Source organism: Heterodontus francisci, chromosome 3 (genome assembly GCF_036365525.1).
Source record: "Heterodontus francisci isolate sHetFra1 chromosome 3, sHetFra1.hap1, whole genome shotgun sequence".
NCBI classification, from domain to species: domain Eukaryota; kingdom Metazoa; phylum Chordata; class Chondrichthyes; order Heterodontiformes; family Heterodontidae; genus Heterodontus; species Heterodontus francisci.
The window spans coordinates 21,632,886-21,649,635 of record NC_090373.1 but is presented as its reverse complement, the minus strand read 5'-3'; the positions used below and the strand labels follow the sequence as shown (position 1 = coordinate 21,649,635).

At 42.3% G+C, this 16,750-nt stretch overlaps 1 protein-coding gene across 1 annotated transcript in view; it reads right to left on the bottom strand.

Annotated features, from left to right (window-relative positions):
- rab23 (RAB23, member RAS oncogene family) overlaps positions 1 to 16,750 on the bottom strand; it is a 50,793-nt gene that overhangs the window by 11,722 nt on the left and 22,321 nt on the right. The window contains exons 2-5 of the mRNA XM_068020154.1: positions 10,561 to 10,823; positions 7,777 to 7,862; positions 6,714 to 6,870; positions 4,994 to 5,076 (exon numbers count right to left, since the gene is read on the bottom strand). Of these exons, the coding sequence (XP_067876255.1) occupies positions 4,994 to 5,076; positions 6,714 to 6,870; positions 7,777 to 7,862; positions 10,561 to 10,715 (481 nt within the window). The 5' untranslated portion in view covers positions 10,716 to 10,823. The remainder of the gene's footprint in view (positions 1 to 4,993; positions 5,077 to 6,713; positions 6,871 to 7,776; positions 7,863 to 10,560; positions 10,824 to 16,750) is intronic.

The window sequence follows — 16,750 nt, the reverse complement described above, 5'->3', positions numbered from 1 at the left end:
CAATGGGCCACAATCATCAGTGCTTATGCTCCCACACTTGATTCTACTGATGAAACCCAAGAACTCTTTTCTGCAGATCTGGATTCTGTATTGGCAGCCATCCTAAAACAAGGCAAACTGATTCTACTGGGAGATGTTAATGCCAGAGCTGGAAGCAACTGGAAGGGCACCGTGGGGAAAGAATGAGTGGGGAATTCAAATGCCAATGGTCTTTTCCTCCTCACCAAGATGGACTTACCATCACAAACACATTCTTTAGTTAGAAAGATAAACATAAGACATGGAAACACACCCAGTCCAAGCATTGGCACCTCCTGGACTACATCACTATCCAAGCCCGGGATAGGAAGGATGTGCACATCACCTAAGCCATGCGGGGTGCAAACGACTGCTGGACAGACCATATGCTCCACCATGAGCATATGCCTGGCACCCAAACACCAAAGATCCTCAAAGAAATCCAGGAGAAGATTTAACATCCACAACCTCCAGGATATAAAAACAAGAGAACAATTCCAGGTTCAATTTTCTTCCTTTCTTGCTCTCAATGATGTCAGTGTGGAAGGGCTTTGGGACACGATCAAATCTGCGATCCAGGAGATGTGTACCTAGATCATCGGATTTGCATCTCGCAGGCACCAAGACTGGTTTGACGAGAATGGTAAAGAAATACACAAAATTCTCAAATGGAAATGCCAAGCCTTCATTATGTGTCAAAATCACCCTACATCAAAGCAGAAATGAGAAGAATACTTACTACTCAAATCTGAAGCTCAGAGAATTAAACATTTCATCAAGAATAAGTGGTGGGTAGAGAAGGCCAATGAAATCCAATGTTATGCAGATCTGCACGTCATGCGTCGCTTTTTCCAGGCCAAGACCACCTATGGACCAAAAACAAAAGGTCCCTCCCCCCTCTGAGCTGAAGATGCATTAGTCTCAAAGATGATGCAGCTATCTGAGACCGTTAGAAGGAATGCTACCGGAACCTTCTTAATCAGACAAAACCATCAAAACAATCCCTCAACAGCCTGAGAGATCATATTTGGGTAGTTGCCAACACTTGCTGAGATATAAAAGGCTATCCAACAGATGAAGAATAATGAGGCGTGTGCTCTGGACAATATTCCTGTGGAGATCTATAAAGTTGGTGGTCATGAACTCTTGCTCAAACTCAGACATTTTTACAAAAATCTGGGAAGAGGTATTACCTCCTGACTTCCACAATGCCATCATTGTTTCACTTTTTAAGAAGGGTGATAAATCCATTTGTGGGAACTATAGAGGCATATCCCTTCTGTCTATAGTGGGGAAGATTCTCACACAAATCCTCCTGAGCCGCCTCCTACCTCTGTCAGCGAAAACATACTTCTGGAGACCCAATGCGGTTTCCGGCCATCCTGGGGGAGCACAGATATGATCTTTGTTCTCGACCAATCCAAGAAAAGTGCCTGGAACAATGCAAAGAGCTCTACATGGCCTTTATTGATCTGTCAAAGGCTTTTGATTCCATCAACTGCAAAGCTCTTTAGAAAGTTCTCCAGAAACTTGGATGTCCACCAAAATATGTTACTATCCTGTGACTCTTGCATGATGACATGACAGCAACAGTCCTTTGCAATGAATTGGAGACCAAGCCCTTTTGTATCCAAAGGGGCATCGAGCAAGGCTGTGAGATTACGCCAACTCTCTTCACTATCTACCTCAGGTTGGTCATGGAACTCATTCATGTCCAACTTCCATGACTGAGTTTTGACTCGATGGGAAGCTTTCCAACCTTGGCAGGTTGAGAGCCAAGACTTAAGTGACTCTCAGCACATTTATGACATACAATATGTTGACGACTGTGCAGTTGTGGCCCACACTGCCAGTGACATTCAGACCACCCTCAACCTCCTCAACTCTGCATATGAAAGGGTTGGCCTCTCACTCAACATCAGTAAGACCAAAATTCTCCACCAGCCTCCCTGGACAAGCACCTACATCTCCAGCTATTGTTATTGATGGGGAGACTTTAGGAGTCATTCCATATCTTGGCAGCTACCTTTCTCAAAGAGTCACCATTGAAGTGCAGATCCAGCACAGCCTTCCAAAAATTGCATAACCGTGTCTTCGACAACAGAGATCTCCAAAAGAAGACAAAGGCTCCAGTTTACAACACTGTTGTCGTCAGCACTCTTCTATATGGCAGAGAGACTTGGGTCACCTACCAAGGCCTCAATTAATGATCTGGAGCTATGAGTTCAAATCCCAACACAGCAGCTGAGGAATTTAAATTCAATTAATTAAATCTAGACAAGGTACACAGGAGATTTACGAAGATGTTGCCAGGACTGGAAAAATGCAACTATGTGGAAAGATTGGATAGGCAGAGATTGTTCTCCTCGGAACAGAGGAGGCTGAGGGAAGATTTGATTGAGATGTACAAAATTGTGAGGGATCTCACATTGGGCGGCACAGTGGCACAGTGGTTAGCACTGCAGCCTCACAGCTCCAGTGACCTGGATTCGATTCTGGGTACTGCCTGTGCGGAGTTTGCATGTTCTCCCTGTGACCGCGTGAGTTTCCGCTGGGTGCTCCGGTTTCCTTCCACAGCCAATGACTTGCAGGTTGCCATGTAAATTGGCCATTGTAAATTGCCCCTAGTGTAGATAGGTGGTAGGAGAATGGTGGGGATGTGGTAGGGAATATGGGGTTAATGTAGGATTAGCATAAATGGGTGGTTGTTGGTCGGCACAGACCCGGTGGGCCGAAGGGCCTGTTTCATTGCTGTATCTCTCTCCATGACCTGGATAGAGTGGATAGGAAGGGCCTATTTGCCTTAGGAGAGACATCAGTGACTAGGGGGCATAGATTTAAAGTGATTGGCAGAAAGATGAGAGGGGAGATGAGGAAAAGTTTTTTTTCACCCAGAGGGTGGTAGGGGTCTGGAGCTCACTGCCTGAAAGGGTAGTAGAGGCAGCAAACCCTCAACTCATTCAAAAGGTGTCTACATATGCAACTCAAGAGCTGTACCCTGCAGGGCTACGGACCAAATGCTGGAAGGTGGGATTAGGTTGGCTGGCTCGTTGTTCGGCTGGCGCAGACACGATGGGCCAAGTAGCCTCTTTCTGTGCTGTAAACTTTCGCTGATTCTATGACTATCCAAATAATTCCATCTCTGTATCTAAATCAAATGTTAGTAAAATTTAAATACGATTAGTAACAAAAGGAGAAATTTGCAAGGATCAGGGGGAATGGGACTAATCGGATAGCTTTTACACAGAGCTGGCACAGGCACAACGGGCCGAATAGTCTCCTTCTGTGCTCAATGATTCAATGCCACTACAAATACTATGTAAACAAAATGCACAATGACGAAAAGACGACTAGAAGAATAAGCACTGATTAAATAAAGAGAGATTAAATGGCTAAATACTGTATGGGTTTCAACTCTGGTGGTACCACGAAAATATCATCCGCGCATTACACAGAAGTGTACAAATATGGATTTCCTTGTTACATTAAATAACCAACACCTCAATTGCTCTGCAGAAATAGGGCAACAGGTCGGCTTAATGTCTTGAACTTTATTTGCTCGTCACTTCCTGCAGGAGATTAAACAAATTGGGGAGACTCAATCAAACTGTACCAAGTTCGGTAGGAAACAGAACAGTTGGGTTAAATAGTTTGGTTATGAATATTATAAAAAGAGACTTTTATTTCTTTCCTTTAAAAAATACATGTTGCATGTACAACCTTAACCATTGGTTTTCAGCAAGCTTCCACAATTTAATACACAGCATTATGCAGCAATGGTTTTTTGATTGAAGTGCGTACTCTGGCATTTCTGTTTGCAGTTAAACAAGTATTGTATCACAATTATACACAACAATTCTGACAAATGCATTCAAACAACATCATCTATCAGCATTTAAACAGTTATTAAAGCCTTTGAGAACAAATATTCATAACATGCTTGAAAATAAAGGCTTATTTTAAAAGAAGAGCCAAAGAACACGAGACGACCACTGGGGAGGGTGAACCACTTAACTGCAGAGCTACACACACACAAACTGGAATCTTATGCAGGAATGAAGAAATAAGTTAGAACATCAAATGGTTTTACAATGATTTGGCACATGGTAAAAGCTCTTTCTTCTTTGCACGGGAAATATGCCTCAAATGGCACATCTGAAAAGCAAATACTTTTGCACCAATGTCCTCCCACCTGCCATCCTTTGGACCCTCAGAGAGCTTGTGGGTAGGTTTGTGCTGCAGGCTCAAACTACCCACATTTACTGCAGTTAGGATGTTTACAACCAGAAATTAAAGACTTTCATCTCACCAATCTCAGCTGTATTGCAACTCTCAAGCCCTGGGAGTGGAAGTACAGTAACAGTAACACTAACACACCCAATCCAGAGGAGAATCTTAACACTTTTTTGGAGTGTCCACTTGTAGCAATCAACAATAACTTGCATTTATATAGCACCTTGAATGTGACAAAACATCCCAAGGTGCTTCAGAGCAGCGTTACCAGACAAAACTGGATGCCGAGTCACTTAAGAAACTGAGGCCAGCTTGGTCAAAAAGGAGCTTTTAAGAAGCTTTCTTAAAGGAGGCGAGAAAGGTAATGAGGGGGAGAAATTTATGGAAAGAATTCCAGAGCTTAGGGCCTGGACTGAAGGCAAGGCCACCAATGGAGGGATCGAAAGAACTCAGGGTTGCACAAGAGGTCAGAAATGGAGGGAGAGTTTTCAGAAGTTGTAGGACTGAAGGAGGTTACAGAGATAGGGAGGGGCGAGGCCATGAATGGATGTGAACACAAGGATCACAATGGGAATTAGAGGCTTGCGATTATTTTTATGAGGTAATTATAATTAATGTAAGCAAATTGTTGGACAGCTCTAATATTACCAAGGCTAAGCTTTCAATTGAAAAGTAAAAATTACTGATAAAGTAACTGACAAAATGCAAGACCAGACAGGAAAAATCCACCAGGTACACTCACCTTCATTAACATTTAGATCCTCCTTCACAGAAGCCCGATAAAACCTAAGCTTCAACTTTTTAGCTAGAGCCTCTGCCTCCTCACTACATTTCAAAACCAAAGAAAATACAAAAATTAGCACACTATTTTTGAAGATACACTCTAGCAGTTTACAGGCTAGAAATCACCACAGTTCTTACATTAATGTGCATTGATTTACACTAGTTCTGTAAATAACAAGCCTTCCCCTTTCCCTGCATCAATTGCCACCTTTGCACTGCTGGGGTTGATGTTAGAAAGCACTTTTTCATAGAAAGGGTAGTGAAAAATATGGAACTCTCTCCCCCAGGAAGCTGTTGAGGCTGGGAGTCAAGTGAAAATTTCAAAACTGAGACTGATATATTTTTGATAGACAAGGGTATTAACAGTTACAGAAACAAGGTGTGTAGATATAGTTAACACACAGGCCAGCCATGATCTAATCGAATGGCAGAACAGGCTTGAGGGGCTGAATGGCCTATTCCTGCTCCTGTGTTGGTGGTCTGTTGTTGCTTGCTTCCCCCCCATCCCCACAATTGCGCCTTTGGTTCGTCCTGCAAAGGACAAATTCTATCTGCATTGTTAATCAAAATTATCTTTTTAGTCTGCAAATCACCATCTTAAATTCTCCCGCTGGTCAGTGCTAGACTTGTTTTGAATCTTTTCAATGGGATCCTATGATCTTATACACAATGTACTGAGCCACCAATGGTGCCCAGGTACTTAGCAATCCCTTCTGCCCTCCCTCCTGATTCCATTCATTGCCAATTAAACTCTCAAATTTCTCCCTGTGAGTGTTGAGGAAAATGGGCAACAAGCGAGAATAGAATTGTGTCACTTCTTTATTTGGCTCAAGCGCCAAACCACTTGAAACAAATCTTTTACTGCTTGCTGGATCCAAAATACACCCCTCTAACAAAAGCAACTGCTTATAAACCATAATCAGGACTCCCACCTCCTATTATTATAACCTTTCTAATTTTACAACTGCAAGCAGATTTGTCGGACAAATTTCAGCCTTCTTACCTGCATCAGTGAAGTTGCAGAGACTCCCTCCTTGAGGGACTGTTTTAAGCTGCATTTACACTTTGAACTGCAGCGGTGCAAAGCAAAGCCATCATGGTGTCGGAAGCCCAGCTAATGTGTTGACAATATTTTATCAGTGAGTCGGAATCCTCTCGATCTATGTGCAAATTATTCCTTTTGACATTACCTGTAGAGGTACAGTATTGTATTTTTCCATTCACATTTCAAAGGTTGCTCACTCTCTCTCTTTCTCTTTCCCATACAATTGGCCTCAAGTCAAACAACGCTGCAGAAATGCCAGCATGGCATTTGGTATCAGAGATCTCTGCGCTCCTCCAATTCTGGCCTCTTAAGCATCACCAATTTTCTTCAGTCCACCATTGGTGGCCACGTCTTCAGCTGCTTGTGCTCCAACCTCTGGGATTCCCTCCCTAAACCTCTCTGCCACTCTCTCCTCCTTCAAGATGCTCCTTAAAATCTACCTAATTGACCAAGCTTTTGGTTACATGTATGTGGATCAGTGTCAAATCTTACTTAGCGTTCCTGTGAAGTGCCTTACTACGTTAAAAGCGCTATATAAATGCAAATCGTTGTTGTATATCTTTTGAGTGAGTGAAACATAACCAACAATTTACACCAGTCAACTTAAATGCGAATAAGACTATTATGCACATACTTTTTAAGTACAGTTTCATCCAGGAGATCTATTTTGTTCTGTACCAGAACTGTGGGAATATCTCCGACTTCAGCCTCGACTTTCTCCTTCCAGCTTGGGATAGCCTCAAAGGACCCTCTATCAGTAGTGGAGAACACCAGCACACATGCTTGAGCACCTGTGATAAAGCACCAAAACCAACAAATTAGAATTGCACCTGCTCTTTTTTCTGAGGAATATTATAACATATAACCATAGCAATTTGAATTGGGTCCCACTGAAAATGTTCAGCAATATAACTGCACAATATTACTTTAAGAATAGCTGGCAGTGGGGCATTGCATTACCAACGCAACCACCACTTTGGGCCACAATGAGAATAATGCTTGGTGAAAGTACACAAACTGCTCCAGATACCGTCAAGGAATTCTCCACACATTGTACCGTGAATATTTGCTCTACCAACGAGAAGCAGCACCAACTTTCTTCTGGAAAATCTTGCTCTACTGCAGTGCAACATTGTAGAGCACAAATTACTAACCTCGGCTTAGTAATGGGTTTACACAACGTTTCATCGGGAACAGAAAAAATTCACTAGATTGGTACGAGATGTCAACTAAGTGACACTCCTTTCAATGCCAGGGATGAGCGATAGCAGATTTAAAACATCCATTTGCTGAAATAAGCGAAAGAAATGGTTTTCAGAGATTGATGCTATATTTAAAACTGCTATTTTTCTAGCTTTAGGTGTTTTTTGACACTTATTATTGAATTCACCCAGTAGTGTGCAATGGATCAATTCTTAGGCCCCATCTGCTGCACTAACAGAATGATGTAGTGTTGACCTGTCTGTGCCAGTTATGTGCAATATCCTATTTCACCCTATAAAAGCCCAAGGTATAAAATGCTCTTTTTGTGTGAAAAGGAAGGTTCAGCCAAAAAACATTTTTTTTTTAAACAAAATAATTATTTTTACCCAGGATTCCATAACAGGTTTGAATACCTGAGTGAGAAGACAGACCAGAGGGGAATTCTAATTGACATCCCCTTACAAATGTATCCTGATAAGACTAACTAGACTCACCTCTATAGTAGGCTTTTGTTATAGCATCAAACTCCTCTTGGCCTGCTGTATCCCATAACATTAATCTGACATCCTCCTCATTAACTCTGAAAGATAAATGCGACACTTGAGATCAAATCATTTGTCTTCAAAACTCATAAATTATCTTGCGACTGCTGTCCGTGTGGAACATTTAATGGAGTGTTTACTAAGTCTAACCATCCTCAATTACAGACAGCTCACCACATCCAACCAGCTCTGATCTCACGACCACAGCTGTTCAGCATCAAGAACAATCCTCACATCTTCAAGCTGGTATTTTATGACTGCTTTTGATAGGTTGCTTCAATATTATATGTCAATTTGCTTGCTTGTTACAGTGGCTGCTTTCAAAAGATAATGGATTGAGAACCCTTGTGCTTAATCACACTCCAAGTAATTACCAATAAGTGGAACATATCTATTTAATTAGTAGCTGATGCTTTATTATAGGGTTGTTTATGAAATGCAATTTGTTTCCTTCAACCATTTTATTGCAACTTTTATCAAGATCTCTCTATACAATTGTTCTTTCACTCAGAAGGTACAAAAGAACACAAGAAATAGGAGCAGGAGTAGGCCATTCAGCCCCTCATGCCTGCCCCGCCATTCAATAAGATCATGGCTGATCTGTCCCAGGCCTCAACTCCTTTCTCGGGCCTGCTCCACATAACACTCGACTCCCTGAGATCTCAAAAATCTATCTGCCTCCTCCTTACAATCCGTCCACCTCCTCCTTAAAAACTTGTTGTCAACTGCTGGTAGTTGTGTAAAAGCAACCCAAATAAACAATGCTTCAATTGCCCCTCTAGCAATCCAAGTGAGGGATCCTGCTCCACACAGTGTAACTTGTTGAAACACAACATGTAGCACTACCATTATTACCACCATCCATTATGACTCATCAGGTTGCCTCAGTTACAAGCACTCTTGCCTTTGAAGCAGAAGGTTGTGGGTTGAAGCCCCGCTCCAGAGCTCAAGTACCTCAAATAGACTGACATAGTACTGGGAGAGTGCAGCACTGTTGAGGGTGCAGCCTTTCAGATCAGGTACTAAAAAAACTAGGCCCAGGTCAAGTTTAAAAATAGTGCAATGGTAGGGCTCACTGAGCAAGGAGTTCTCCAGGAGCCCGAGGTAACTGTTCTTCCTCAACTAATGCCAAAAATTATCAGTTATTCCATTTGATGCGGTGGGATCTTGCTTTGCAAATTGGTGCCTCACTTTTCCTGCACTTCAAAAGCAATTCACTGAATGAGGATGACACTTCAGGATGTTTTAAGAAATATAAAAGCAAGCCATTTTTAAAACAAATAAAAATGTTAGCTTATGTTTAAAATTATAACTTTTGGTGCATTTTTGATGTTTCAGTTTTGCTACCTGTGGCAACTCAGAAGTATTTCTAAGTCAGTTACATCACAGGCCAGGTGTAGATTGTAAAGTAGTGCTCCTCTGTCCCAACAAATTGTCTTAACCCTAAACTCACTGTATCCCGTCTCTTCTGCACCACCTTGAAATTTACACCAAACACCCTTATAATTCCTGCCTCCTTTCCTGAGAACTTTTGTCCTCTTCCCTGCCGCTTTCCTGAACTTTCCTGCAGCGAGAATGTTAACTTCCTGCCAGTGTGTTACATTTCTATATTGTGGGCCACCATCCATTAGGAACCGAGTATAGGTTTGCTGGAATAATTACACGTGGAATTTTCTTACAAGCAGCATGAAGAGGAAACTCACTTCCTTTTAGTCTGAATTTAAATTGACGAGTCAAAGGAAAAACAAAAATCATTTAACTGACTCCAACTTTCAGAAACCACTACGGTCTTTCTAGGCTTGTAAATTTTTTCCCCCATGCCTTCTCATCCTTCCTGTTCCAAAACTATCGAAACATGCTTCGAGGGTGGCTCCACAGTTATGGGTCATCCTCCACTATCTGTGCTAAATGGGATTTATTCATGTATAAGCCTAGACAGCAAGTGTTGGCAGACTACTTAACTGAGAGGCAATCAAGGCCAAGCGAGATCTTGCTCTCACTGGGTCAAATGCCCACCTCCAGCAACAGGGCCCAAAGGTTTGACAGTCAGCGTGAGAAGCCTGGCCACCTTTCCCTTTCCTAAGGTTAACTTAGTTTCCTAAACCAGTTAACTCAGTCAAAATTGGGGACCAAAGCTGGGACTAAACAAGTCTGTATGGCCCAGCTGTTCACCAGCTTAACCAGCTGTGCCAGAGAAAAGTTTTCAGATAATTGGCAAAAGAGCGAGAGGAGAGTTTTTTTTTAAACTCAGTGTTTATGATCTGGAATGCACTGCCTGAAAGATTCAATAATAAAAGACAGAACTGGATATCTCCTTGAAGTGGAAAAAGCTGCAAGGCTCTGGGAAAGAGCAGGGGAAGGGAGTGCATAGCTCTTTCAAAGAGCTGGCACAGGCACGATGGGTCTACTGGCCTCCTTTAGTGCTGGAGGATTCCATGATTCTATTGAATCAAAGTGAAGTAGTCGCAACAGCAGTGAACTGCATTAAAAAAAAGCCAAAGCAAGTATTTTGCCACTGGCACACTTCACTGAAATGATTAACCCTTTTAAGTACTGAATGTCCTGGAACTTGCACGTAAGTTAACTGCTAAAAATGATTTTTCCTTCTAATAATTCTATGTTTTCCTGAGCTTTTCTATTGCTCACCAGCAGCCCCCGCCCCATATTTGGACTGTCTCAGGAATGACAACAGAATGATTCTAAATATGTTATAGTTCAGTAGAGGTCTTTACTCACTGAATCTGTCTTTCCAGGAAGTCCACTCCGATAGTTTTCTTGTAGTCCTTGGTGAAAATACCCTTGCAGTACCGTTGTATCATGCTTGATTTACCAACAGCTCCATTGCCAACAACCACCACCTTGATGGCCACCTCGATATCCTCTTCTAGCATGATTGTGCTGCACGTATGGATCTGCTGTAACACACTTGTTGTGGATATCGTCTTTTGACCACACTACCTGCAGTTGGAAGCAACGCAGCCCTGCTCTAGTTCATTAACCTGCAAAAGAGACAAGAGGTTTATCTGACCTCTTGTTTTATAAGCATTACTTTATTCTCTCATTAAGCACGTTTTGGTCTCTGTAAGAAATGCAATCATTTGACAAAAACTATGATATGCCGCACACCTGAAATGAAACCAACGACACTGCATTACACACATCATGAAAAATTCAAGAGTCCCTCCATAGCTCACATGCATCATTACCTAGCTGACAAGAGAGCTGTCAAGCTGCTCTTCAGAAACTCTTGCTTTGGAGCACACTAATAGGAGTTGCCCAGGAGCTGTCAGAATTACCAGTGTTTTCATTTTCTCTGCCTCCTGGATCATGAGAGCACCTGGAAAATGTCAATTTGACAAAATAAGAGTGCAGGATTCCAAATATGACACAAGGTTTTAAATAAGGGCTTGATTACTGGGCACTTTGTTAAATTACTGCATTTGCTGTCCATTTGACAGCCTTTCATTCTAGTTATTTGTTGCCAAGTGTCACTAGCAACAGATTCTTTTAGGATGCAGCTGCAACTACAGAACAGCACTGAACAAAAAGAGAGACAATCATTTAATCTACTGTTGTGAGTGAGGTCACTCCAGACACATTGAAACCTTTGGACAAGAATGCAAATAGGTTTAAAAGAAGAAACACTGCTTTACAGAATTAGTATGGTGGAAGGGACTGAACCAGGGAATGAGGAAATGTTTAACAGGGTTCGTACAAATCAAGTTAAAATTAAAACCAACCAGTTCCCACAGAGGAGGGCAAGAGATTTACAAACTGGCAAAAGTAGTCAGTGGCTCAGATTTTGCAGTCAGCGGTGAAGAAATGACGCTTTCCCTTCACTACGCTGACAGCTACCCACAGAGTTTTCGTGGACTTTAGAGCGTAGACTTGCTTTGGTTGGGCTTCTGATCCAGGGGATAAGTGGTCTAACAACAGGGCATCCAGTGAGGCTGTTCAACTAACTGTATTGAAGAATCCTCACAGACACATAAAATCTAAACCAGTAAGGATATTTATATCATTGTAAAATCATACCGAAAGCAAAATAAGGTGAGGGATAAAAAGATGGGATTGAGAGAGAGTGACACAAAGAAAAGGTAATTTAAAAAAAAAATTCTCCAACACTAATTGAATTCTGAAGGACTGCAACTTCACACTTGTAAAATTAAAATGTTCAGTTTCAGAAGAGTTGTTTGGCAGTAGTCAAGATGTATCATACAGTTAAAAACACCTGAATGCAACAGTCTCAACTTTTTCTGCTGTGTTTAGTGGGTACGTACCATAATTTCATGCCCTTACATTGATTTCAATGCCAAGTCCATTCACTAGGTACTATTATAACAGACTCTATAGAGGAGCAGGCTAACTCAGACTGCAGCTTCTGGATTTCACTGTTTAACTGTGCACGTGTGGACTCGAAGTTGCTGTCCAATTTCCTCCATAATAAGTGAGTACTGACAGCCTCGCCATTATTTGCAATGCAGAAATCTGGGCACTAACTATTAAAAGCATGTCAGTGTCAGAATCAAAGTACACAGCAAAAAGTTTTTTTAAAAAGTAAATTCCTACACTCATTGGTCAATGACAAAATTTAATTGATAAGTACTGGAATTCCAATGACATTCCAATGTTGAGTACAGCGCTAAAAAGTTTCAGAAAAATCCATCATACAGAATAGCAAATAGAATAAGCAAATAGACCAGTTCTAATGAAAAGTTACAGACCTGAAATGTTAACTCTGCTTTTCTTTCCATAGATAGAAAGAAATAAATACTATCAGATAGCCATTACAGAGACATGGCTGCAGGATGACAGACTGTAACCTGAATTATTGAAGGGTACTTGACATTTAGGGAGGACAGGAAGCTAGGAAAAGGCAGAAGGGTGGCTCTGTTAATTAATGATGCTATTGGCACAATAGAGAGGGATGGCCTAAGATCAGGAAACCAGGATGTGGAAGCAGTTTGGGTCCAGATGAGAAATGATAAAGGCAAGAAGTCACTTGTGGGAGCGGTTTACAGGCCCTCTAACAGTAACCACACGGTAAAATGGGGTATGAAGGAAGAAATAATGGGTGCTTGTCAGAAAAGTACAGTGATAATCATGGGGGATTTTAATCTACATATGGACTAGAAAAATCAGATGGGAAAAGGTAGCCTACATGAGGAGTTCATAGAATGTTTTCGGGATAGTTTCTTAGAACAGCACGTTCTGCAGCCAACCAGATAGCAGGCTATATTAGACCTGGTATTGTGCAATGAGATAGGATTAATGACCTCATAGTGAAGACACACCTAGGCAGCAGCGATCATAATATGAATCAATTTTACAGTCAGTTTGAGGGAGAGATTACTGGGTCTACTGGATATTTTAAACTTAAATAAGGGCAATTATGAGGGCATGAAAGCAAAGCAAGAAAAAGTGAACTGGCAAAGTAGTTAAGGGATAGGTCAATAGAGATGCAGTGGCAGACATTTAAGGGGATATTTCAGAATACACAGAATAGATACATTCCAAGAAAGAAAAATTCTGAGGGGAGGACCCACCATCTGTGGTTAACTAAAAACGTTAAAGATAGTATCAAACTTAAAGAAAAAGCATATAATTGTGCAAAGATGGGTGGCAGGTCAGAGATTGGGCAGAATATAAAAAGCAGTAAAGAACGACTAAAAGATTAACAAGGAGGGTAAAATTAAATACAAGAGAAAGCTTGTAAGAAATATAAAAACAGATAGTAAGAGTTTCTACAGGTATTTTAAAAAAGAAGAGAGACAACAGTGAGTTTTGGTCTGATAGAAAGTGAGTCTGGGTAATTAAGGGAAAATGAGGAGATGGCAGATGAATTGAAAAGGTATTTTGCAACAGTCTACAACATAAAGGATACAAGAAATAGCTGTAAATCAGGAAATGGAAGGACAGGAGGAACTCAAGTAAATTGAAAATTACAATCATCAGGTAAGTGGTACTGAGTATGTTGTTGGAACTGTGGGCTGACAGGTCCCCAGGTCCTGATGGACTTCATCTTTGGGTCCTAAAAGAAGTGGCTAGTGGCTCGAGGGGTCTACTCCTGCTCCTAGTTTGTATGTTTGTATGTAGATGCTGCCAGATCTGAATAGTTCCAGTATTTTCTGTTTTTGTTGTTGAAGCAAATAGACCACCTGGATTGCAGAAGCTCACCATCACCTTCGGAAGGGAATTTAGGGGTGGGCAACAAATGCTGGCCTTGCCAGCAATGCTCACATCCCATGAATGAATAAAATAGAGTTCCAAACCGTCTTCGGAATGCTGAAGTAAGGTCATTCACGTCAAATTACTGTGTAGTTCCTCATTGTTTTAATAAAAGAAAACTCATGGTATCAATCTAACTGGATGAGATCGACCAAGTTTTTGCAAGACTTGAGGGGCACTGTACCTGAAAAGAGGGAACCATATACAATGTCAAGCAAAATGGGACAAGAAGGGAAGTTGGACAGTCAGCAATTAAGTGGAAGTGGGAATGTGATCAAGGGAGCAAGAGGTGGCTGTAATGGGATGATATGGACATGGAGAGGGCATGAGGGGAAATAGCAGAAAAACGAGAGTCAAGAGATCAAGGCTAGGGCATGGAGGATGCCTGGGGCGTTTGAGCCAGGGAAGGGGAAACAGAGCAAATGCAAGTTAAATTTAAGTTAAGTAAAATTAAAGTTGATTAAAAAAAATGAGTAGAACTGATGCAGGCTTGCATAGGGCGATGTCAGAGTCATCTGATTTCTCAAAGTGGAAACTGGATCAGTCACAGTTGCTTCTGGTGCACAATAATTTGTTAAAATGTGCCAGGAGCAGCTTGATTGGTTGGAACGGAAGATTGCGGAACACTGATGAGCAAGTCTCCCCGGGGGAGGTGGCAGCGTAGTGGTACTGCCACTAGACTAGCAATCCAGAGGCCCATGCTAGTTCTCTGGAGGACATCATGGCAGCTGATGGAATTTAAAATCAATTATTAAATCTGGAATTTAAAAACGCTAGTCTCAGTAATAGTGACCATAAAACCATTGTGGATTGTCATAAAAACAAATCTGGTTCACTAATGTCCTCAAGGGAAGGAAATCTGCTGTCCTTGTCTGGTCTGGCCTACATGTGAGTCCAGACCCACAGCAATGTGGTTGACTCTTAACTGCCCACTGAAATGGCCTAGTAAGTCACTCAGTTGTACCATTTGTTGGAGAAAAGTCTAAAAGGGAATGAAACCAGACGGACTAGCCGACATCAACCTAGGCACCAAAAATGACAATGGCATACTCAGCCCTGTCGACCCTGTAAAGTCCTCCTTACTAACATGTGGGGGCTTGTGCTAAAATTGGGAGAGCTGTCCCACAGACTGGTCAAGGAATCATACCTTAAACTACCATACCATTCCCGAGGTGGCAGCAGAATGGTATACAATCGGGAGGGAGTTGCCCTGGGAGTCCTCAACATTGACTCTGGACCCCATGAAGTCTCATGCGCAGTCCTTGTGGGGACAAAGTCCCACCTTCACATTGCAGACACCTTCCATCGTGTTATGTGGCACTACCACCGTGCTAAATGGGATAGATTTTGAACAGATCTAGCAACTCAAAAGTGGACATCCATGAGGCGCTGTGGGCCATCTGCAGCAGCAGAATTGTACTCAATCACAATCTGCAACCTCATGGTCGGGCATATCCCCCACTCTACCATTACCATCAAGCCAAGGGACCAACCCTGGATCAATGAAGAGTGCAGGAGGACATGCCAGGAGCAGCACCAAGCATACCTAAAGATGAGGTGTCAGCCTGGTGAAGCTACAACACAGGACAACATACATGCCAAACAACAGAAGCAGCATGCGATAAACAGAGCTAAGCAATCCCACAACCAACGGATCAGTCTAAGCTCTGCAGTCCTGCCACATCCAATAGTGAATGGTGGTGGAAATTAAACAACTAACTGGAGAAGGAGGCTCCACAAATATCCCCATCCTCAATAATGGGGGAGCCCAGCACAACAGTACAAAATACAAAGCATTTGCAACCATCTTCAGCCAGAAGTGCTGAGTGGATGATCTATCTCAGCCTCCTCCTGAGGTCTCCAGCATCACAGAGTCTTCAGCCAATTTGATTCACTCCATGTGACATTAAGAAACAGCTGAAGGCACTGGATATTGCAAAGGCTATGGCCCCTGACAACATTACGGCCATAGTACTGAAGATGTGCTCCAGAAATGGCCGCACCCCTAGCCAAGCTGTTCCAGTACAGCTACAACACTGGCATCTATCCGACAATGTGGAAAATTGCCCAAGTATATCCTGCACACAAAAAGCAGGACAAGTCCAACCCAGCCAATTACTGTCTCATCAGTCTACTCTTGATCATCAGCAAAGTGATGGAAGATGTCATCAACCATGCTATCAAGTGGCACTGACTCAGCAATAACCTGCTCACTGACACTCAGTTTGAATTCCGCCAGGCCACTCAGTTCCTGACCTCATTACAGCCTTGGTCTAAACATGGACAAAAGAGCTGAACTCCAGAGTGAGGTGAGAGTGACTGCCCTTGACATCAAGGCAGCATTTGACCGAGTATGGCATCAAGGAGCCCTAGCAAAACTGGGATCAATGGGAATCGGGGGGAATCTGTCCACTGGTTGGAGTCGTACCTAGCACAAAGGAAGATAGTTGTGGTTGTTGGAGTTCAATCATCTCAGTCCCATGACATCACTGCAGGTGTTCCTCAGGGTAGTATACCAGGCCCCAACCATCTTCAGCTGCTTCATCAATGACTTCCCTCCTTCATAAGCCAGAAGTGGGGATGTTCACTGATGATTGCACAATGTTCAGCACCATTCTCAACTCCTCAGATACTAAAGCAGTCCGTGACCATATGCAGCAAGACCTGGACAACATTCCAGTTACATTTGCGGTGCACA